We start from the raw sequence: 24,489 nt of genomic DNA on the forward strand, positions 1-24,489 counted from the left end.
ATCCCTCGGCCTGGGGCTCCATGCAAGATCTCACCTCGTGGAGTTGCAATGATGATGAGAACGGTGAGGAATCAGCCCAGAACTACATGGGAGGATCTTGTCAATGATCTCAAGGCAGCTGGGACCATAATCACCAAGAAAACAATTGGTAACACACTACGCCGTGAAGGACTGAAATCCTGCAGCGCCCGCAAGGTCCCCCTGCTCAAGAATACATATACATTCCCGTCTGAAGTTTGCCAGTGAACATCTGAATGACTCAGAGGACAACTGGTGAAAGTGTTGTGGTCAGATGAGACTAAAATGGAGCTCTTTGGCATCAACTCAACTCGCCGTGTTTGGAGGAGGAGGAATGCTGCCTATGACCCCAAGAACACCATCTCCACCGTCAAACATGGAGGTGGAAACATTATGCTTTGGGGGTGTTTTTCTGCTAAGGGGACAGGACAACTTCACCGCATCAAAGGGACGATGGACGGGGCCATGCACTGTCAAATCTTGGGTGAGAACCTCCTTCCCTCAGCCAGGGCATTGAAAATGGGTCGTGGATGGGTATTCCTGCATGACAATGACCCAAAACACACGGCCAAGGCAACAAAGGAGTGGCTCAAGAAGAAGCACATAAAGGTCCTGGAGTGGCGTAGCCAGTCTCCAGACCTTAATCCCATAGAAAATCTGTGGAGGGAGCTGAAGGTTCGAGTTGCCAAACGTCAGCCTCAAAACCTTAATGACTTGGAGAAGATCTGCAAAGAGGAGTGGGACAAAATCCCTCCTGAGATGTGTGCAAACCTGGTAGCCAACTACAAGAAACGTCTGACCTCTGTGATTGCCAACAAGGGTTTTGCCACCAAGTACTAAGTCATGTTTTGCAGAGGGGTCAAATACTTATTTCGCTCATTAAAATGCAAATCATTTTATAACATTTTTGACATGCGTTTTTCTGGATTTTTTTGTTGTTATTCTGTCTCTCACTGTTCAAATAAACCTACCATTAAAATTATAGACTGATAATTTCTTTGTAAGTGGGCAAAGGTACAAAATCAGCAGGGGATCAAATACTTTTTCCCCCCACTGTACGTACAACAGTCGTCCGTGCATTTTCAAATGGGTAGCACCAGTCTTATACATTTCTTCAGCCTCAGACTTTTCATTCAAACTTTTCATCTTTTTCATTAAAATCAAACCAGACACTGAATTAAAAGCAAACGTCTCTTTATTGTTTCTAGCTTAATGCAAACAGTGACCGTGATAACAGTACATTTCCATAGTAATTTGCATGCACGCTGATAACAAGAACAACAACAAAACGATCCTCCGTCATCATCTGGCGTCTCAGTCCTGAAGACTTCATCCTGCCAGGTCTCATTATCTCCTGACCGCCTTGGCCTTGCCTCTGCCTTTGGCACTGTGAAACCACACAGCGTAGACAGACCAGTCAAACACCTCTGTCACTATCTATCTGACCAGTAGGTGGCGCTATTATATTGGTATACTTAGGAACAATACACGTAGTTATAGTAAGAGCTGAAAGAGATAAGCTCCTCTAGGAGCTAAAAGGAATACTAAAAGCGATTATTATACTAATGTAAGTGAATACATATGACCAGCAACATATTTTAAATATCGAGGACGTGTATAAGGTTCTACCAGGAACATCTTCAACAAATCTATCCTAAATATTTTCTATGATGTTTACAGCACCCGAGAGGAAGAGTAGAGTTTTGAAAGAACCAGTTAGAGATAGATAGATTGATGTATGAAAGAGGGGGGAGTGGAGGGATGGAGGAGGGGTTGGGAATGGAAACAGACAGTTCTGTGAGAGTTGGCATGCATCGCAGGATGAAAGGGAACACAGAACTTTCACACACAGGACCGAGGGTTAGTAAAGGACGAGGATGAATGAATGACATGGCGATCGTGTCCTATCTTCAGCGCTCTTACCGTGATGTTCTCTTAGGGCCAAATCCTAACTCTCATTTTCTCTTAGTTTCCCATTGACATCTGTGCATGACTAAGTGAACATTTGACTGAATTGGAAGTTAGAATTTCACCCATAATGCACCATTTAAATGTATAATTTATTATAGGCTCTCAATCTATCATTCCTCAAGCTTGACAGATGAGTTAGAAAGCTATAGCCAGCCAATACCTGTATGTAAAATTCAACTTACCATCAGAAAATAGTGGACAGGAGTCAACCCATTTTTCCAGAGGTCATTTTTTGGAGGCATTACAGTACATACTGTATGAACTGCAATACATACGACTTAACTACGTTTCTTAGCCTACAAATACTATAATCCTCTGTCAGTTTTGATGATGACACAATGTTCTGGGGCCAATAGTAGGCTGTTGATTAGGATCACGATCTTCCCAGACTATTGGGGTCTATTCTAGATGAATGGAGAGGGATGGATGGAATGGAAGGAGCCACTCTAAAGACTGGTCAAATTAGGATGCAGCACTACGATCCTAATGTTTTTCCCCAGGTTGGATCATATGCTCCGAGCTAGTTCTCTTCAAGCAGGATCATGTGACTTTAAAAGGCCTTGGGGTTAAGACAGTGAACAGTGAATGGATGAGAGACAATGGGTGTATCTCAATAGTCAAAAGTAGCTCCTTCTCCTTGTCTCATTTCCTTCATCTGCACGGATGAAAAAAAAGCAGGAAAGGTTGCTTTCCCATACCCTGTGTCTTCAGATCAATACCAATTAGTGAGAGGAGACGAAGAGAGGAAGCCACTTTAGACTTTTGAGACACCATTGAATGTTCCCAACTGCAAATGTCTTGATAGTATTCCAACACTTGGCTTTATTTAATGTTTTCTTTTAATGAGAAACATTAATTATAATTTGTTGGTTGGTTTAGGCCCCCCAGGCTCTTTTAAATAGAGAAGAATCTGACCAGTGTGGCTCTGGGTACTTACCTCTGGTGGTCCTGGACACGGGCCAGAAGCTGATTGATCTGTGAAGGGACACACAGTGGAGGCTGCCTAAGCACTGAGACAACACACTGACTGAAACCTGTAGGGAAACCTGGGATCCTGCCGTTTGGAGCCACGGCCTGGCTGCACCACCACCTGTCTGAGTGTGTGGAGTGTGTGGTTCACCTGTGGTCCACCACCTGACCTGACCCGGTCACCGGGTTGCGCTCCCCTGAGCCCCGAGTGTAAAATAAAAAACGCTCACTCTGACAACAACGACTGACAGCGGACTACACAACAGTGAGGTTGACGCCCCCACAGCCGATTACTCACAACTTCTGCTGCTCATTGATTCGGGTCTGGAGAACATTCATCTGGAAGCAAGTCAGAGTTTTAGACAGCTGCGCCCCTCGTAGGGTGTCCTCTTAGGCAGTAGGATTAACACTACCAGCTTCAGAATAGGGGATGTGGCTTGTTATGCATGTATATGTTTAAACTGCTTTGTATTTCGTGAGTGTAAGTTACTCTCTGTGAAATAGACTGCATTCACAGCATGTAAAGGGACACATATAATGCTTTGGTATAGAGCACAGGCGGCTGGTGGCACCTTAATTGGGGAGGACGGGCACATAGGAATGGCTGGAACGGAATAAATGGAATGGTATCAAACACGTGGTTTCCATGTGTTTGATACCGTTCATTTTACATGAACATTTGAGTCATTTAGCAGACCCTCTTATCCAGAGAGACGTAAACAGTTAGTGCATTCATTTTAAGATGGGTGAGACAACCCGGTCACAGTTGTAGTAAGTACATTTTTCCTCAATTCACTCCCGTCATTTATTATGAGCCGTCCTCCCCTCACCAGCCCCCTGTGGTACGCAGTCATTGGATGACAGAGGAGATGATAAGGAGTTCAGAGGAGATGGTATGGAGGTCAGGACACATGAAGAAGACCCAGACCCATTTGAAGTAAAACATCACAATCTTGTAATCATCACCGTATAATACTGTCATGTTATAGGCACGACCAGTGATCTTGTTTTTACCCTGTGGATCACTACGCGCAGTACAGCCATGGGTTTTGTCACCATAGCTTGGACCGGAGTGAGAACACTTACGTCGTATTTCTGCTTCTTCAGTTTCTCGCTGAGGTCGAACTTCTCCGCCTCCAGCTCCATCATCCACTGCCACAGCTCATTGGCCTTCTCCCTGCAGGACGACAACCAATGGGACGCCAGCGTTCAGTCAGCGCATGGGGTTCTACTTTTGGTCTCTCCTTCACAGGAGACTTTCTAAGCAACTATGTGTATTTATCTGCATTTCATGTTTTCTTCGATGTATAAACCTGTACAAGAGATACTTTCAACAATGAAATAGAGCTTTCGGTGTGTGTCTGAAATGATACCCTATTCCCCACTTTTGACCAGAGCCCGGGTGCCATTTGGGACTCAGTCAAAGGCCTGTGAGTATTTCGGGGTAATTAAATATATCATACTTGAGTTTGTCCTCGTTGAGATGGTCGATGATCAGAGCCTTCCTTCTGTCAGCCAGAATCTTCTTCTTCTTTTCTCTCTCCGTCTGCTTCTTGGCTCCCTTCTTGCCCTCTTGCTGTGGATGGACATCACCGCAGCACAGCGAGAGGGCATGCAAGTGTCAAGATAACCACGAGGGGGCAGCAACTCCGAGGCAAATGTTGTAATCATGAGAGAGAGCTAGCGCTAACCTTCTGTTGGATGCCACCGTACGTGTGAGTCATGGTAGTGAGGGCCTTCTTCTTCTTGGCGTCATCATCGTGCTTCCTACGCTGTTCGTCTTGCTCCCTCCTCTCTTTCTCTTCCTGCGTCGGGGAGTGAGCAACCGAAGGTTAAAGAAGAGGAGAAAACAACTTGGGCCGCAGTTGGCCTTGACATCACAATTCAAACGTTACACAATGCAATGAGAGACTCACGGCTAGACGGGCCTGCCTCTCTTTCTCTTGCTCAGCACGAATCCTCTGCTGCTCTGCCCTCTCGGTACGACGCTTCTCCTGCACGCACGCACGCACGCACGCACGCACGCACGCACGCACGCACACGCACACACACACACACACACACACACACACACACACACACACACACACACACACACACACACACACACACACACACACACAGTTACAGTCCGTGACAGATAAGCATCCAACCTGATTCATCTGTGTACCTGAAGACTACGTTGGCACACTGAGCCTGGGCTTAAGCTATGGGAGCCAACCAGAATGCCAGGTCTGCAACGTCACTCATTACGTGTGCAGTTCACCAACACGCCCATGTAGTGTTCCAGCAGTGTGTGTTTGAGCTCCAGCAGTAGAGGTAGAGGACTTACAATCCTGTTGACGAGACTGATGAGCTCATCTTCATCTTTCTTCCTCTGGACAAAGTGAGACTCAATCAGAGAGGTCAGCTCAGCCATGTCCTTCTCTTGACGCTTCCTGTGCAGGTCCTGTAAAACAAACAAACACACAGACACACAGACACACACACACACACACACACACACACACACACACACACACACACACACACACACACACACACACACACACAGAGTGAATATTGCGTTGGGTACTCTTTTTGCTATATTCAGGTAATCTAGCTGGTAGGATTGCATCACTCACGTCAAAATCGACTTTACCATCTCCCTCTGGTAGCTTTGGAGGGGCAACATTTGGCATAAAACTTCTGAAAAACATCAGAGATGATTCCATCAAATACTCTCCACTTAATTACTTTGATTCAGTGACACGGCAAACCACAAGAGAAAGTTGTTGGCCGAAATAGAATCAAACACTTACTTTGGTTTGGCTTTGGAATCTGTAAGTCACAACAGAAAAGGCTTTTATATTTATTTCAAAGTAGAAATAAGAAGTGATCAAATTCAATATATATTTTTTCTAAATCTGATTAGTAAAAATCGAAATGTTTTGAAATGTCTCTTAACCAAATTTAGAAAAATCCTAAGGTTTGAAGTGTTTTTTAAAACATAAATGGCTTTGAAAATATTTCAACAGACGTTTTTCAAAACTTCAAAACCTTTTAACACGAAATCTAACTGTGCCTTCAGTATGGTCTGTTGTTTTATAGCAAAAATAATAAAACAAGAAATAACTCATTTTAGACTGAGACACATGACTCTGAAGAGAGAGTTTCTGAAATTCTATACAAAATACATCCAGAGAACTTCACAACAACACCTTAAACTGGTTACAGAGAACAAGACTAGACCTAGAACTATAGTTACAAAGAACTAGACCACACTCACCTTGAGTCTCTCCACTGGCTGTTGGTGAAAAACATACAGAAAAAGAAGGGATGATTACGCACAAGACTCATTCATACATGTTCAGTACACTATGGTAACACATTGGATTATTACTGCAGGATATTTCAATGATAGGCCTTATCTATTGAAACCTACTGTATGAAAGTGTGTATTACGCAACCAAAACCAATGCATTATCACATAGTGATGGCTCAATGTTCTGACAGGCAGCGGAATGGTATGAAACACAAAGTATTAGATACTAAGGAATACAAAAGAACATTCACAGCAGACCGCCACAGTCTATAGTTATAGGAGTACACTTCATGCATTCTGTACAAGACAACAACGTATAACAGGTACCTTCTTCTGCAGGTGTTTCTATGTGAGGGACATGAGAATGATTTGTTTAGTAGTCGATAGACTGAAATGTGGATCAGTGAAGTGTGAGAATATGACGTTGTAAAGCGCATGCTGTAAAGGTCTATTGATATTGAATCAGTACATATTAGTCAGCAATGGGGGTTAATCAGTATTAGCTGGGTATGCTAAGGTGGCACAAATGGTACCAGTGAAAGGTGTGCTATATAAGCAATAAGGCCCGAGGGGGTGTGGTATATGGCCAATATACCACGGCTAAGGGCTGTTCTTATGCACAACGCAGCGCGGAGTGCCTGGACACAGCCCTTAGCTGTGGTATATTGGCAATATACCACAAACCTCCGAGGTGCCTTATTGCTATTATAAACTGGTTCCCAACGTAATTAGAGCAGTAATAAAAAAAAACATGTTTTGTCATACTCATGGTATACATCTGATATACCACGGCTGTCAGCCAATCAGCATTCAGGGCTCGAACCACCCAGTTTATAATACAGCTTATAACATACATGCATCTGGGATATCAAATGCAGCTCAAACTAAGTGAATTCGAAGCCAAGAAAAGCTTTACTTTCTACTACTGCGGGGGGCAGCTCTGTTATAAAAGCATCATCAGACTGATTAGCAAAGATAGGAAAGCATGAAGCGAATAATACAATATGAGATGATGCACTGTACGTATTTGTAAGATGAAGCCAAAGCTTTACCTTCTACAACAGGTGGGGGCTCTGTTGCAAGGACACATGAATGAATCAATAAAGCAGGAAGCAAATAATTATGAAAATGAATGTGCAGAAATATTTTGTTGCGGCTTTGACAGCACAGGTGGGCCAGATTAGCTGCAAGCTGTTGTCGTGCCTAGTTAATACATTATGTTACTATTGCAGATAGAAGGCTACAGTATAATCCATGCAGGGGAAAACTTTGTAATGTAGAGGTAAAAAAATCAAAATTACCTTCTACTGCAGTGGGCTCTTTTGTAAGGATAAGAGAACGAGGAGTGGATCAGTTGAGTGTAAAAAATATGAGGTAAAGAAAAATGATATATATTATAATTGATATAATAATAAAAATAACTCAGTCAGTGTTGTGAAAATAAGCAGGTACTGTATGTTGCATTAATATAATGCCGATTGCTCATGTGTCTTAGATTGCTTCACTGGCATTAAGGAATGTGTACTATTAGCACAAATGCACATCTATACTAGAAACTAAAGACCATGGTAAAGCAAAAAAGGTCTTTACCTTCTATGTCTGGCTCTGGTTCTGGTTCTGGTTCTATGGTGAAGATACAATGTTAGTATGTGAATAAAGCTTGACGCAAAGAAGACAGAACCGAAACAAACATGTTCCACGACATAACGCCAAACTACTGTTGGTAAAATAATAACACCGGTATACTTTTACTCTCAACACTTAAGTCTAATATTGATACTGTAGCTAGGGTACATCCTAATATGCAGCAATGACATTTCATGTTAAAAGCAAGAGAGCATTACCTGGTTCTACGTCTGGTGTGGGCTCTACGGTAACGGTAGGGAAGGATTAGTAAGTGGATCAATGATTATGATTCACTAATAATAGTCATGTGCAAAAAACAAGAAGCATATCAAGCCATGACACGGTTTACCTACGACTGCAGTTCTGTGGTAAAGTCATATCGTTGATTAGTGAATTTGCAATGAGTGAAGCAAATAACTTAAAAAGGGAAGGTTCAGCAATTTTACACATTTAGACCTACAGTAGATACATCGCTTAACTATCACTGATAGAGATTATTACTTTTTTGGTACTAAGCCAATAATAATAATAATAATAATAATAGCCAAGACAAAATGTACCTTCCACAGGTTCTGAGGCAGATTCTGTTATAGCTAAAAGCATAGGATTGTTTAGTGTCAGCCACTGTTACGCTAAGGCAGAGTCAATAAGGCAGAGAGAAATACAGCCTTTGGCCTGATTATGAAGCAAATATTATTTTACAGCTCCGTGAGGAGAGATATTATGTACGTTATACATTACAGAATATCTGCGGGGCAATTGCTTTCAACTTCATTGACTACAAAAACACTGTGCTCATTCCACATTTCTTTCCTAAATGTTTCTAAATGTAACATATTTGTACAGTATGCAACTTGTATGTGGGGTACATTACATGTACATTAGCATGCAGAATCTGTACATAGGAAGCATTGAAAAAGCATTACCTTCCTCTGCAGGAGCAGCATCTATTGTAAGGACATCAGACATCTGAATAAATCTTAAAGCCATTGTTTTGTTCATAATTAATACAGCCAAAATCATTAATGCAGCATTAACTATAGGAATACTGTATGCCATCTGAAATGAAGGTACCAGTGACTAGAGCCAAAATGTTACAGTGCATTCTATGAAACTAGCATGTATGACATAGGAATATAGAGTATTTCAACACTGAAGCAAACTGAATCTCTAGCTGTACAATATCCATATCTTGATAATACTATTATTTATGGAACTGTATACATGCAGTTCACAGCACATGGGACGCTTTACCTTCCTCTGCTGGGACTTCAACCTCGACTGATGAGTGGACAGAAGATGAATTAGTGGTTCAATACAAGGCAATGAGTTGGTAGAAGCCCTAACCACTGAACTAGGGTCAGATATTGTTTAAAGATAATAATGATTATGGTTTAGAATTGGTGTATGGTGATCTGATCCTAGAGCTGTAGTCAGGGCCACTTCTACGATAAGATCAAGGCAAACTGTTTATTTACACCATCAAACTGGTATGAAACAAACGTTCATACATAATGATCAGATTGGATCAAATTGTTTGAATCTGATTCAGTATCAGTATGATTTCTATACAATACATACAAACATTTCATGCAACCTTTGTCAGAACATTGAAAACCATTCTAGAGTGAACAACACATTGTGTTTATGGAATGGAGAGTGCATGGTGTAACATCTGTTTAGCTATTGGATGGAATATGGAGTAGGACACATGAAAAGGGTATAAGTCTCATACACATTGGATATCCATGTAAGCATATACCACAAAGACAGAAGGGTAGGAAACCAGTATACAAATGATATGCACATTCCAAATGTTTATATTGACAGACAAATGTAGACATAGCATTTGAAATTTCTCATAAAAAATATCTAATTTAATGTATATTTTGATCAGATACACGAAGCATGCTTTTTTTTTTTTAATTCATGAATAATTGTAGTTTAAACAGTAAAGAATGGCCTATAACAGGCTTTGTCAATGACACAAGAAGGACTTGCTACAGTATATCTATCATGCACTCAATCAAACAACGTCTAAGTAACGCACAAAGCCATACAAAGCTTTTACCTTCCTCTGTGGGGGTTTCTGCGACTGCGCAGACATAGGTTAAGTCAGCTCAGCAATATATTTGAAATATAGCTAATATAGTCAATCTTAGCAATATATGTGCAACTGAGTGTACAAAACATTAGGAATACCATCCTAATATTGAGTTGCACCTCCTTTTGCTCTCAGAACAGCCTCAATTCGTCAGGGCATGGACTCTACAAGGTGTCGAAAGCGTTCCACAGGGATGCTGGCCCATGTCGACTCCAATGCTTCCCACAGTTGTGTTAAGTTGGCTGGTTGTCCTTTGGGTGGTGGACCATTTTTTATACACACGGGAAACTGCTGAGCGTGGAAAAACCCAGCAGTATTGCAGTTCTTGACACACACAAACCGGTGCGCCTGGCACTTAAAGGCACTTAAATCTTTTGTCTTGCCCATTCACCCTCTGAATGGCACACACACAATATGTCTCAATTGTCCCACGGCAAAAAAATCCTTCTTTAACCTGTCTCCTCCTCTTCATATACACTGATTGAAGAGGATTTAACAGGTGACATCAATAAGGGATGATAGCTTTCACCTGGATTCACCTGGTCAGTCTATGACATGGAAAGAGCTCCTAATGTTTTGTACACTCAGCTTAAAGTGGCTTGAAGCATATTTCGTTTAGCCAAAAAGTAATAATCAATTCTCAAAGTCTTACTGTACCTTCCTCCCTGAAAAGAAAACAAACAAAAAAACATGAGACATGTTGTTGGAAGACATTGTTTTGAATAACATTTTCAGTACTAAATACACTGTAGTGTAGGCTATAGTTTCTGAGACGACAAAGATAAATATGCCATACTTACTCATTTTCTTCATCTGCCATGTTTAGATTGGATTACCTGGACATGAGAGACAAGAGTACTGATGTTTTCTGTTTCACACAAATAACCACGAGGAGAAGGAATACAGTGGTGAAATGACATGGATTGATTGCAAAAATACTAGACAAAGATTGAAACCTTTGAATCTTTCCTGCCCACACAAAGCTGTGTCTAAAATGGCACCCTACTCCTGATATAGTGCACTACTTTTAACCAGGGCTCTAGTGCACTAGATAAGGAATAGGGACCATTTTAAACGCACTCAGGCCTACTGACGTTTTCATCTGCGGCACATAGAGATACACAGTACAGTAATATCTGATGTGTTTGAGTTGAGTGTCTGTATGTGGTTCTTTCACCACTGGGACTGGCTGCCCTGAGGCCCTCAGCTCTAAACAGCTCCAAGACTAATCCTCAGCCATTTCCTCTTGGCATGGAGGGCTTCTCCTCTCTGCTCTATATGCAGGATAACCTGATGTCTGGATAACACACTAACCATTACACTGGGACTGGGACAGCAACAGACACTTTGAGGGCCACATTTAAGCATTTTTGCACCAGGCACTAAAAGGCACTGTTACTTCCCAATACTTTATTCATAGATTTCCAGTTTAAGACAAACAGATAACAGTAAATTAAACTTTTTTTATTTTATTTTTTACAACCCTGCCATCCCAATCGTAAATCAGTGTACTATAAATGTGTTTACACTCTTCTAGAAATAGCAGGTGAACACTTTGCACAGGTGCTAAGGAATAGCACATATCTCCCAAATATGTACTGGCATTAATTAAACTCCAACGTATTATTTCAAGCTGATGGCCTTGTCATACCAGATATGGTGCATTAAAGGGACAACCTGAAGGTTATCATTACCTTTACAGACAGGAACAGATTCATGAGGTTACACGGTTCTATATTTAACTAACAAATGTAAGAATGCTATCGTGTGGATGAATCATTTGAGATGACAACTTTCCGTTGAAAGATAAATCCTCAGATCATAAAACTAGAGTCACACCGTTGATATACAGAGGGGCTATTTTTAACAATAATAAAGCACAGTTCACCAGCAGGTGTTAGGTGCTATTCCAGACAATGAAGTTGGCTGAGCTTATTGAGCGCCTACATGCTTGCACACACACACACACACACACACACACACACACACACACACACACACACACACACACACACACACACACACACACACACACACACAGTAAATCAATGAATAACATGCCAGTCAAGGCCAGCTATTTTGGACAACGGGTTGGCCAACCCTCTAGAGCTGTACATACAGCACCCATCAACTCCACAGCTTTTAGCAACATGCGTTACATTCCCAAAATGATCCCATTATGAAACTATCTATCAGAGGAGATGGGAGTCAATCTTAACATTGACCATATTTGCCATGAAGGTAAAACTGAAGCAAACCTAGAGGGCTGGATTAGAAAACCATTACTCCTCACCTCACCCATCCCTCCTTCCCTCCTTCCCTATCCTTCCCTGTGCCCATCCTCTGACCTTACATGCCAGTTCATGACAAGTGAAGTGTATTTGGGACACACTCCTATACATAACATACATTTGGACGGAAGTAACTAGCCTAGAGTGTATTTCTTCAACACCGACTTCAACTCAGTTGAGGACATAGTGTCCCAGTCCGACCTCCAAATGGCTACAACAGAGAACTCGAGCTAAGAGAGATGTGAACTAGAATATACACCATCTGTTTAAAGAGCTGTGTCTCAAAACATATTAACTGAAATCCACCAAGAATTTGCAGGCAATGAGTCTTGTTTCCCTGTGGAATTAAATGTGTTTTGCTTTAATGTGCGCGGTCAGCGTTGGGCCCTGGCTTGAGCGCTGGAATAAAATGGTTTGACAGTGGCAGGAATGTTGCGGGTGCCGCTTTCAGCATTAACCGGCATTAAGTCAAAGCCCAAAGCATGCTAACACCCAGGTCCCCCTACAGAAGACGAGCTTAGTGCCCACTGACTGTCTGTCTCTGTCCAGTCTGGGCCATGAGAAGCAAATCAAACAAACGCAAAGAAACAGAATCCATACACTTTTCTCTCTGGCATTGCCTGAAATGTATTAGTTCAGCATTTGTGAATGCAAAAAAAAATATGATATGGTCCTTCTTGCCCAGAAAACATTTATTCCACATCCCCAGATTGACATGGGTTACAAAACAGGAGTCGAACCCCAGACCAGGCATTCACTCACGCACGCATCCCAGTAAAGTGTCATTGTTACAGTCAAGTCAGGGGTCACAGTCAATAGCCTTACCTCCAAACCCCACGGGAAAGAGAAATGGACCGGTCTTATTCTTTCAGATCCAGAAACAGACAACTTCAATGAGACTCTAATGCTCACATAATGCAGCCCTGCCACCCATGTGACCACCTCTTATATCTGATTGGTTAGGGCAGTGAAGTCTATTGTTAGAGATAAAGGAAGCCTGATATATATCTCAACCATTAAAGCAGGTCGGGCTATATTCATGTCATACTCACACAGACTGTTAACATTCATTTGGTTCCGAGTTCCAAGATAGGTAGAGGTAAAGCTGTCTAAGCAGCCAATGATATAATGAGTTCCGTGTTAGAAAGAAAAAAAGGGAAAATAAACTGGACAAATTGGAACAATTTATATCTCTTTATTGCTGTTGTTGAGGCAACGGTACAAATATTTCATAACATTCATTCTGTAGGAAACTACTCACTACTAAAACAAGGTTGTATCTGAAACCGACAGATAGAGTTCCTTGCATAGTTAACTCTACACAATAAATGAGGATGTTTGAAATAAAAATACAATTTAAAAACGGACAAAAAAAAGCAAATGACCAAAATATGAAATAACAGCAATGTAAAATAATGTTAGATATTTTGGTCAGACTCCATTGCTTGTAGTTCTAAGGAGTCATGGAATGTGATTGTCAAGGTTTACACAGAACAATCTTACAATGCCCCTGCTAACCTTTATTTAATACCCATATTATCAAAGCATGTCATGCTAAATGAATGAATGAAATGTGAAACATAGAACATCAATAATGAAACGGTAAAAAAAGAAGAAAGAAACAGCTGAAGTCATACTGTGTTGGCAACGTGTAAGGTACAGTTTATTCGGTGCACGCAATAACAAGGCCGTGAGGCCGTTGTATGTAAAGGATTTGTGCTGTAAACACGATCTTACATACCACTATGGAACTTTTAGGAAAACTCAAACCCAGAACAAGCGTCAAGCGCAATTGTTGGCTGGAGTCAAAATCTGTCTTCTTTTGACTGACTCAATCCTCTATCATTGTCAATATCGAAATGTGCACTTTCCCTTTTTTTCAGAGTCCTATAGTCAGTACATCAGATTTGGGTTTAAACGGCAAGGCGACATACGGCTTAAACCAATGCCGTCTCAAGGTACAGGCACAGTATATAAATGTGTATCTGGCCTGCCATATTCAGACAAACTCACTGACAAAGCTGAGGTCCTTTACCTCCTAAATAGAAGCCATTGGAACATGTATGTGAATAAGCCCGGCGGTGTGGAACGACGTGGGTCAGAGAATTCTCTAAGGTGAGGATGTAACTCTAAGTACACCTGCAACATTATGGATTGTTTGAAAGTGTAACAAAGTGAATTAGAGATTCAAACAGCAGGTACAAAAGCTACAAAGACAGCCAATGACAAAACACGTAAAAAACATAAATAAATTGAAACTAGGATAATAAACGTTATAATAGCCGTCTTAATATACAACTTTCCTTTCGTTGCTTGCACTGCCTTTCATTGCCTCTTGTCGGTTGGTAGTCACTCAATTTTAGAGTACAAAAGCGAAACAAATCTTGAGTATAAAGCTGTAATAGAAGATACAGTATGATATTCATAACGACATGTACTTATGTGCTAACATATATTAACTCAGACCATTGTTGCACTATTGGTAAGACAAAAAAAGTGAAATAAGCCAAATCTACGGAGTCCGTATAATCTCTCTCCTGAACTGGTGAACATGAATAAAATAGCTGTGTGTGAAGCTTTGCTTTAAATATAAATAAAAAAGAAGTGAGATGGACGACATGGACAGAACATTGATGGTAGATGTCTGTCTTTGGAACACGGATATGATTGTGGAACTGGAAACCTCATATAAAAACATTTCTCTACTATATCAAAACTACACATGTACTGAAGAGCGCATGGGAAATATATCTAATTTCAATTAAGTTTTTTTCTTCTGTAAGTTTTTGCTTATAACATATAAAACAAATGACCATATCATAAAACATCCAAATTTCACAGCATATTCTTTTGTTTGTTTGTTGTGAAAGTAAGTCGTAGTAAATCGTTGTGCAAAGGCACTACACTGTCATGTTTTACGAGATGGTGGCTGTTCGTTTCAGTACAGTGCTTATTAAATAGAATCTCCTGTTTCTCTCCATTCCTTGGGTTCCCTCAGGGTGGTGGTCATATGTTTTTTTGGGTATAATACACATAGAAAAGGAAGAGTCTTGGATTGTCTTGGTCCCCACCAGCCATCAGAAGAAGCTCTTTGTAATCATTCGTGTCCCATACCTGCTGAGGGACAGAAACATCTCGATAAGAGTTACAGTCAGAATCTAAGCATTGAATACTCTAACCTCAAACCTACAGTACCAGTCAAAAGTTTGGACACACCTACTCATTCCAGGATTTTTCTTTATTATTATTTTTTACTATTTTCTACATTGTAGAATAATAAAGACATCAAAACTATGAAATAACACATATGGAATCATGTAGTAAGCAAAAAAGTGTTAAACAAATCAAAATATATTTTATATTTGAGATTCTTCAAAAGTAGCCACCCTTTGCCTTGACAGCTTTGCACCCTCTTGGCATTCTCTCAACCAGGTTCAGGAGGTAGTTACCTGGAATGCATTTCAATTAAAAGTTCATTTGTGGAATTTCTTTCCTTCTTAATTCATGCATTTGAGCCAATCAGTTGTGTTGTGACAAGGTAGGGGTGGTATACAGAAGACAGCCCTATTTGGTAAAAGACCAAGTCCATATTATGGTAAGAACAGCTCAAATAAGCAAAGAGAAATGACAGTCCATTACTTTAAGACATGAAGGTCAGTCAATATGGAAAAGTTGCTTCAAGTGCAGTTGCAAAAACCATTAAGCGCTATGATGAAACTAGCTCTCATGAGGACAGAGTTACCTCTGCTGCAGAGGATAAGTTCATTAGAGTTAACTGCACCTCAGATTGCAGCCCAAATAAATGCTTCACAGAGTTCAAGTAACAGACAAATCTCAAAATCAACTGTTCTGAGGAGACTGCGTGAATCAGGCCTTCATGGTCGAATTGTTGGAAAGAAACCACTACTAAAGGACACCAATAATAAGAAGAGACTTGCTTGAGCCAAGAAACACGAGCAAGGGACATAAGACCGGTGGAAATCTGTCCTTTGGTCTGACGTATCCAAATTTCAGATTTTTGGTTCCAACCTCCGTATCTTTGTGAGACGCAGAGTAGGTGAACGGATGATCTCCGCATGTGTGGTTCCCACCGTTAAGCATGGAGGAGGAGGTGTGATGGTGTGGGGGTGCTTTGCTGGTGACACTGTCAGGGATGTATTTAGAATTCAAGGCACACTTAACCAGCATGGCTACCACATCATTCTGCAGCGATACGCCATCCCATCTGGTTTGCTCTTAGTGGGACTATCATTTGTTTTTCAACAGGACAATGACCCGACACACCTCCATGCTGTGTAAGGGCTATTTGACCAAGAAGGAGAGTGATGGAGTGCTGCATCAGATGACCTGTCCTCCACAATCACCCGACCCCAACCCAATTGAGATGGTTTGGGATGAGTTGGACTGCAGAGTGAAGAAAAAGCAGCCAACAAGTACTCAGCATATATGGGAACTCCTTCAAGACTGTTGGAAAAGCATTCCAGGTGAAGCTGGTTGAGAGAATACCAAGAGTGTGCAAAGCTGGCTACTTTGAAGAATCTCAAATATAAAATACTTTTTGGGTTATTACGGATTCCATATGTGCTATTTCATAGTTTCGATGTCTTCACTATTATTCTTCAATGTAGAAAAAAGTAAAAATAAAGAAAACAACTTGAATGAGTAGGTGTGTTCAAACTTTTAACTGGTACTATATGTCTGATGGGTTAAACCCACACATCCATCCATCCACCCACCCACACATACATATCTATTAGCAAGAGATTTAGGATGTCTCGCCTAAGGACAAAACCATTATGCCTTTACCCACAGTCAGTCAAATTTAGCCAGCTAAAGAGACCTTTGTGTTGGTTGCAATCTTGATCTGGTGTTAAGTCTTTGCAGTATGACTAGATCCTTCAGTAAGAACAGTTAAGCAGGCCTTTCTGCATGAGACTGGGGTTGTTGCATGCTGCTCAATGTGGTGTCAGATGCCTGTGAGGTCCCTGCCTGCCTACCTGTCTCTACTGACATTTATATAAACTGACGCCTGTCATGTTGTCATTTGCCCTTCTCTCAGCGACAACAAAGAGGAGGGGGGGTGAATACAGGGTGTGTGTGTGTCGAGAAACGTTGGATGTGTGTAGCTATTTCAAGTGTCTCTCTCTCTACTTTAACACATTTAGGATTAAAGTAGAGAAACAGATTGTCTTGGATCGAGATTTTCAGAATGCACTAACTATGGAGCCACACCTTGCCTGAACTGTGAAGTGAGCTTGTTATATTGAGTTTGCCTCTCCTCTGCTAGCCCCTGACAAAATGAGGTGTATGGCGTGATAATCTTCCACCACACGAGCTAGTAATGTGTCAACCCAACAGCTGTTCATTTGTTCACAGCCTGGAAGGTCCGACCCCAACAATAGAATCCAGGTCGGAGTAAGGAGCGGAGGGGCGAGGGGGGTTGATGCAGGGGAGTTGAGGATGGGGGGGGGGGGGGGTTTGGAAAAATGACACATTACACAGACACGTCCGGCATCCCTGAAGGTCAAACAGTTCTCTCTACCGGGACAAAAGAGTTGTGGCGCGCGGGCCACTTTGGAAATAGAACACAATGCGAAAGTGGCATCTGAAAACGCCATCGCCAGAGAGCCAAACAGCAAATAGAGATGATTTACAGCCGACACCAGGTCCCAGGGGCGATGGTGTTGCAGGGTGGGAGGGAAGGAGTTATGTGAGCTGGGGAAGGAAGGGAAGGAGTTATGGGTGCTGCTGGGCCACAGGGTCGTCGGTAAATTACAACAGGCTCCTTTCCCTGTCCTTTTTCAGATGGAGCAGAACCCTTTAACCTCACTGACTCTGGGTGTGTATCGTCAGCAGAGCACAGACCTATGAATAACGTAGATACAAAGACACGCGTAGGCCCAAACAAGATGGGCACAGATACACACACAGTCAGTCCCCTTTTGACCTCAGCCTAAGGCTTCAAACTATGTTGGTAATGGTAACAGAATGGACTCACCGTTGGAGACAGATTTATTCTCCCCTCTGCCAGTCACCTGAGAGAAGATAGGTGGAGAAATAAGTCAAAAGAGAAAGTCATCTGAGGTAGCAGTCACTTCAACAGTCCATTTAGTCAATGCTGCCATTTCCTTTCAATCTCAGGCCGTGGTTCGACCAAATGTACCTCTTCTACATTAATAAGGAAGGGTTGACGTTCATTTGAGTATGATTTCCATTATTTTTAGGGCCTTCGGTTGAGAGGTTTGAGACAGAGTGCAAATGCCACAATAATGAGCCAAGAAGCTTATTCCAGCCAAACGGGGGATTTGGGGAAACAACATGAACAGGGTTCACATCCTGCCCAACACATCCAAACCCTGCATCCACATCCCTAAACACACAGCCACACTAAGCCTATCCAGTAAAGCCCGGTCGTGGTGGTTCGTGGACGACGTCTCCCATAGTTCCCTGTGGTAACACTGTCCTGACTATGTCCCAAATGGCATCCTATTCCCTATGTAGGGCAATACTTTTGACCAGAGCCTCAAAAGGAGTGCACTATATAGGGAATAGGTTGCCGCTAATATCCCGCCCGCTCCCATGAACCCATCCCAAGCCCATCAGGCTCCTATGTCCCCTATCCCCTCATACAGCTCCCTTGACATCACCACAATTTGTGGTTAGTTAATAACACAGCTCATAACCGCTAGCCCCCTACCTTCCCCTGCGCCACGCCTGGTTTACGTCAGCACTAACCAGCAGTCTAGTGCCCCTCCAGCTCTATGTGGCTCGCCACAGCATTGGACTGCACTGCTGGCAGGCTGCTGTACTCTGTCTGTGTGTTCCGCTATAGGGAGACAGCAGAGCAAGGCATGCCAGGGCCTATTTCACAAGCCTCTCTGCTCCAGGGGCCAAATTTAGAGCCATTCCATAAATAAATATCATTATTGTGTCTTTTATCAGTGAAATATCATCCTAGTAAATAACGGAGGACACTTGGTGGGGTTGTGGCCAACACTGTGGTCGTTGGAGCGCCATGGGGTCCTGTATTGTGAGGGTCACAGTAGAGGTTGGAAATAGCTGTCCTTTCAACTGCCTGTTCAGGGTGTGGTTAAAAGGAACCACACATACAGTCGCAAGGATTGGTTCTGCTAGCAAGGCCAAGTGTATGTATTATGTGTAAAATTAAGTGTACCTCTACAACAACATGAACTGAAACATACAGTAGAGTAGAAAGGACTATATAGGAAGCGTGGGTGCTGCTGTGTCAAGAGGGGCATAGAAATGAGAGGATGGAAAACAATATAGGACAGCCATTTTGTGAAAGGCACTTGAGGCACTAATTACCCATAGTATAGTATATTTAAGCAATAAGGCACGAGGGGGTGTGGTATATGGACAATACACCATGGCTAAGGGCTGTTCTTAAGCACGACGCAACGCGGAGTGCCTGGATACAGTCCTTGCCGTGGTATATTGGCCATATACCACAATCCCCCGAGTTGCCTTATTGCTATTCTAAACTGGTTACCAACATAATTAGAGCAGTAAAAATAAATGTTTTGTCATACCCGTGGTATATGGTCTGATATACCACGGCTGTCATCCAATCAGCATTCAGGGCTCGAACCACCAAGTTTATATATTTCAATAGCACAATACATGGCCCTTAACATTGACTTCTATTTACAGTGCAGCTTTCCTGGTTCCAGATCTTCTTGTGCTGCCTTTCCAACTCCTATGGTCATTGCTACAAACAGATCTGGGACCAGGCCAGAGCGAATTATTACCAATAAAAGAGAAGACCTGATGTCATAGCAGACCGAGGTCATTCCAGTGATAATATTAGTGCAGTGAAGTTGACATCTTTAAAACATCATTACCTCTCCAGGGTTTCCAGACTAGTTAACGGTGAAGTCAACTAGCTAAGAGAGCTCTTCTTCAGAGCTCTTCAAACAAAAACAAGACAAAGCAACAAGCCGTTGTTATCCCCCTAGCTGGAAAATGTACATCATATGATATTATTAACTAACAGATGAATACTACAGGGCCTCAAAACATTCCCCAGGTATAATTTTAAGTGTACTGTTGTTGTGTGACATGTGAATGTACTGTAGAGTTTACTGTAAATGTGTCCTAATTGAAACCCTACTCCCTATGTAGCGCACTACTTTAGACCAAGGCCCATAAGGCTGTAGTAAAAAAAAATAAAAAAATAAGTGCTCTGTGTAGGGAGTAGGGTACCACTTGGGACACAGCTGTGTGAGAAAGGATGATGGTACAAATTCCAGTAATTTTTTGGGATTTTTGCTAAGTTTTGACATATCTGTAACTATACTGAATAAAAATATAAACGCAACGTGCAACAATTTCACAGAGTTACACTTCATATGAGGAAATCAGCGAATTGAAATAAATTCATTAGGCTCTAATCTATGGATTTCACATGACTTGGAATACAGATATGCATCTGTTGGTCACAGATACCTCAGGATCTCGTCACGGTATTTCTGTGCATTCAAATTCCCATTCATAAAATACAGTAGTGTTCGTCGTCCGTAGCTTATTCCTGCCCATACCATAACCCCCCCGCCACCATGGGCACTCTGTTCACAACGTTGACATCAGCAAACTGCTGACCCACACGATGCCATACACGTGGTCTGCGGTTGTGATGCCGGTTGGAAGTACTGCCAAATTCTCTAAAATTACGTTGGTGGCGGCTTATGGTAGAGAAATGAACATTAAATTATCGAGTAACAGCTCTGTTAGGCATTCCTGCAGCAGCATGCCAAATGCACCCTCTCTCAAAACTTGAGACATCTGTGGCATTGTGTTGTGTTACAAAACTGCACATTTTAGAGTGGCCTTTTATTGTCCCCAACACAAGGGGCACCTGTGTAATGATAATGCTGTTTAACCAGATTCTTGATATGCCACATCTGTCAGGTGGATGGATTATCTTGGCAACGGAAAAATGCTCGCTAGCTGGGATGCAAACAAATTTGTGCACAACATTTGAGAGAAATACGCTTTTTGTTGCTATGGAAGATTTCTGGGATCTTTTATTTCAGCTCGTGAAACATGGGACCAACACTTTACATGTTGCGTTTATATTTTTGTTCAGTGTACATTCATGGCATTAGCCATGGTCTAAACTCAGGTATGTGTGTTTATGTATATGTGTGTAAACACTTAGAAAAAAATTCCAGGTTCTTCCTGGAATCAAAAAGGGTTCTTCAAAGGGTTATCCTATGGGGACAGCTGGAGAACCCTTTTAGGTTCTAGATAGTACCTTTTTTCTAAGAGTGCATGTGTGTGTGTACTATGAAGAGTTCAGGTGGTTCAGGTTACCTTGGCTGGGGAGGAGCCCTTGTTTTCCCACAGACTTCTCTTGTTGGTCACATCTCCTGGCTTTAGGTCCTGCAGAGAGAGAAAGGAGGGATGGAAAAAGGGAGAGAGGGGGGGCCCTTGCATCAGTGTCTGTAGTCCTCGTCAACTCACATTCAAGACACACAATTCCAACAATGGCTGCAGTATTTTAGTTGAGGAAACAGAAGTACGTCAACAATTGGGTTGTAATACCTGAGGTGCTGAGAAAAGGGATGGGAGAAGAGGCAGAAAGAGAAGTTCAGCAGGAAGAAGAAAGGATGACAAAGAGAAGGACTACCTCAGAGAGATGCTGAGCTAGGAGAGGAAAGGAGAAACAGTCACTTCAGATTGAAGAATGGAAGAAGCTTCTAAAGGAAAGAAGACAGAAGAAAGTCAGTAAAGAATATTTCAGAAATGCAATTCTGTTATGCTCCTTTGAACCACAAGAGGGAGACACAGAGATGTTTAGTCACTTCAAGACATAATTTGTCAGCAGGCAGAGAGGCAGACCAGACCAAACATTCCCAAAGAGCAAGTCATTCACCCACATCAGAATCTATATCGGAGAGAGCGATCATGACTCATCAATCAAGTCTTTTATGTCAATTATTTAAGTGAAAGTCACTTTCAATGTCCGTGGAAAACTCACAGGGGTTGTTAGCTGGTTAAAAAGGTACACATCAAAGGTTGGCAGTAGGTATCATGTTACCGACCGTATAACCAGCCACACCAAGCCACTCACAATGCTCTGACCTTCTGCACGACTTCTTCTCAACACCACGTCACCATGGCAACGGCCCTCTAGCAGCCGCATGGTGTATCACTACGCCACCATGATCTATGACTCCGACTGAGGTTATGGCAGTGGCTACTGTATGTAAGTTTGCATTCTATTGCTGCCCTCACACTTTGCACCTATTTGAAAACAGGTCTGGGTGCAGCATGAACGTCTTAAAATAAACACTGTCTGAAGTTTAAATATGGTCCAGGAGTGGACTACAGAGATTAAAGGACTGGGGTGCGTCCAAAATGGCACCCCTATTCCATGCACTACTTTTGAACAGAGCCCTATGGAGAACTCTATAAGTGCTTTTCCATTGAGACTTAACCCAAACCAGTGGGCCGCCAGTGTTTATAATTTTTTTAACTTAACCTTTATTTAACTAGGCAAGTCAGTTAAGAACACATTTTTATTTTACAATGACGGCCTACACCAGCCAAACCCTCCCCTAATGCGGACGGCGCTGGGCCAATTGTGCGCTTCCCTACGGGACTCCCGATCACGGCCAGTTGTGATACAGCATGGGATCAAACCAGGGTCTGTAGTGATGCCTCTAGCACTGAGATGCAGTTCCTTAGACCGCTGCGCCACTCGGGAGCCCCAGAGTTTAAGTTTTATGGTAATGTCAGCTCTTGCATTATTGTGTTTCCATCAGTGTGACATGACATTTCAGTCATTTAGCAGACACTCTTATCCAGAGCAACTTACAGGAACAATTAGGGTTAAGTGCCTTGCTCAAGGCAACATCAACAGATTTTTTCCACCAAGTCAGCTCAGGGATTCAAACCAGCAACATTTTGGTTACTGGTCCAACGCTGTCAACCACTAGGCTACCTGCCGCCTAAATACTTGTGACTAAAGACTTGTGACTAAAGACTAAAGACTTGTGGCGAGCAGAATCAACGACCTCTGCATCATTCAAGACTTGTGAGAAGGTGTTAAAGTTCACAGTTAACAATTGTTATATAAATGCCAGCTGAAAAGTACCCAGGGCTTTGGCTCCAAATTAGAGCATGTCCAACATAGCCATGGCTCAGTGAGACGCGGGTGCCGGCCCGCGTAGATGGAAACAGAAAAGTCTGAGCCTTTTGGGTAAAATACTGGGATAAAAGCGGCATATGGGCCCTGGTCAAAAGTAGTGCACTACATAGGAAATAGGGTGCCATTTGAGATGAAGCACTGGTATGTTGGAATGCATCCATGCAGCCCAGCATGCGAAGCAGTCTGTCTGACTAAAGCCCTAAGTCCTTCTGATAACCTGCATGTGATCCATGGTAGGAACCATGCCACATTTCATATTAAACTAATACATACTCCGATAATATGTGATATGTACTTTTTACAACACAAATAAATGACTGCGGTTATGTACTATGTGTTTTTCCTTCATGACTTCATGGTAATAACTCAACAGCTCATCCACTTTGCCATTTTTCTTTTAATATGATTTATATTTCAAAATTCATTAGGTGACGCTAGACTATTTTATCTTACTACCGCTCCGTTATTTTACAGGCAATTATTAATACAAATGTACAAAACATACATGGTAGCTAACAACGCTTCTCAAAACTATTAGAAAATACTGTATACACTGAGTGTACGAAATATTAAGGGCATCTTCCTAACATTGAGTTGTAACACCCCGCCTTTTGCCCTCAGAACAGCCTCAATTCACCGGGGCATGGACTCTACAAGGTGTCGAAAGCGTTCCACGTGGATGCTGGCCCATGTTGACTCCAACGCTTCCCACAGTTGTGTCAAGTTGGCTGAATGTCCTTTGAGTGGTGGACCATTCTTGAGACACACAGGAAACTGTTGAGGGTGAAAAACCCAGCATCGTTGCAGTTCTTGACACATTCAAACCAGTGCGCCTGGCACCTACCGACTACCATACCCCGTTCAAAGGCACTTAAATCTTTTGTCTTTCCCATTCACCTTCTGAATGGCACACACACACACACACAATCCACGTCTCAATTGTCTCAAGGCTTAAAATCCTTCTTTAACTTGTCTCCTCCCTTTATCTACACTGATTGAAGTAGATTTAACAAGTGACATCAATAAGGGATCG

The 24,489-nt window shown here is 42.1% G+C and overlaps 2 protein-coding genes across 31 annotated transcripts in view; both read right to left on the minus strand.

Moving 5' to 3' along the window:
- Positions 1-1,195: 1,195 nt before the first annotated feature.
- LOC100194520 (slow troponin T family-like) lies at positions 1,196-13,335 on the minus strand. 16 transcript variants are annotated; one of them, XM_045721324.1, is made up of 20 exons: positions 13,109-13,335; positions 10,793-10,828; positions 10,650-10,657; positions 9,143-9,169; positions 8,815-8,835; positions 8,107-8,130; positions 7,853-7,885; positions 7,564-7,581; positions 7,315-7,335; positions 6,590-6,607; positions 6,227-6,244; positions 5,760-5,778; positions 5,583-5,646; positions 5,291-5,407; positions 4,875-4,952; positions 4,650-4,763; positions 4,422-4,534; positions 4,045-4,135; positions 2,927-2,964; positions 1,196-1,405 (listed from the first exon to the last, which is right to left on the minus strand). In XM_045721324.1, exons 2-20 carry the CDS (start codon positions 10,810-10,812, stop codon positions 1,366-1,368), a joined length of 882 nt encoding a protein of 293 aa, XP_045577280.1. In that variant the 5' UTR covers positions 10,813-10,828; positions 13,109-13,335; the 3' UTR covers positions 1,196-1,365. The 16 variants fall into 16 exon arrangements, with proteins under 16 accessions (XP_045577280.1, XP_045577279.1, XP_045577283.1 ...); XM_045721323.1 differs by lacking the exon at positions 2,927-2,964 and adding an exon at positions 3,257-3,297; XM_045721327.1 differs by lacking the exons at positions 2,927-2,964; positions 8,107-8,130 and adding an exon at positions 3,257-3,297.
- Positions 13,336-13,462: 127 nt separating this feature from the next.
- LOC106609224 (non-muscle caldesmon) overlaps positions 13,463-24,489 on the minus strand; it is a 55,892-nt gene continuing 44,865 nt past the window's right edge. For 14 of the 15 annotated variants that reach the window (XM_045721954.1, XM_045721947.1, XM_045721956.1 and 11 more), the window contains 3 exons: positions 21,617-21,685; positions 18,282-18,318; positions 13,463-15,397 (listed from right to left, as the gene is read on the minus strand). In XM_045721954.1, coding sequence (XP_045577910.1) covers positions 15,381-15,397; positions 18,282-18,318; positions 21,617-21,685 — 123 coding nt within the window. In that variant the 3' untranslated portion in view covers positions 13,463-15,380. Of the gene's footprint in view, positions 15,398-18,281; positions 18,319-20,145; positions 20,212-21,616; positions 21,686-24,489 lie in introns of all 15 variants that reach the window. The other variant, XR_006770636.1, reaches the window with a different exon arrangement.

Source organism: Salmo salar, chromosome ssa07, assembly GCF_905237065.1.
Source record: "Salmo salar chromosome ssa07, Ssal_v3.1, whole genome shotgun sequence".
Lineage (NCBI taxonomy): Eukaryota > Metazoa > Chordata > Actinopteri > Salmoniformes > Salmonidae > Salmo > Salmo salar.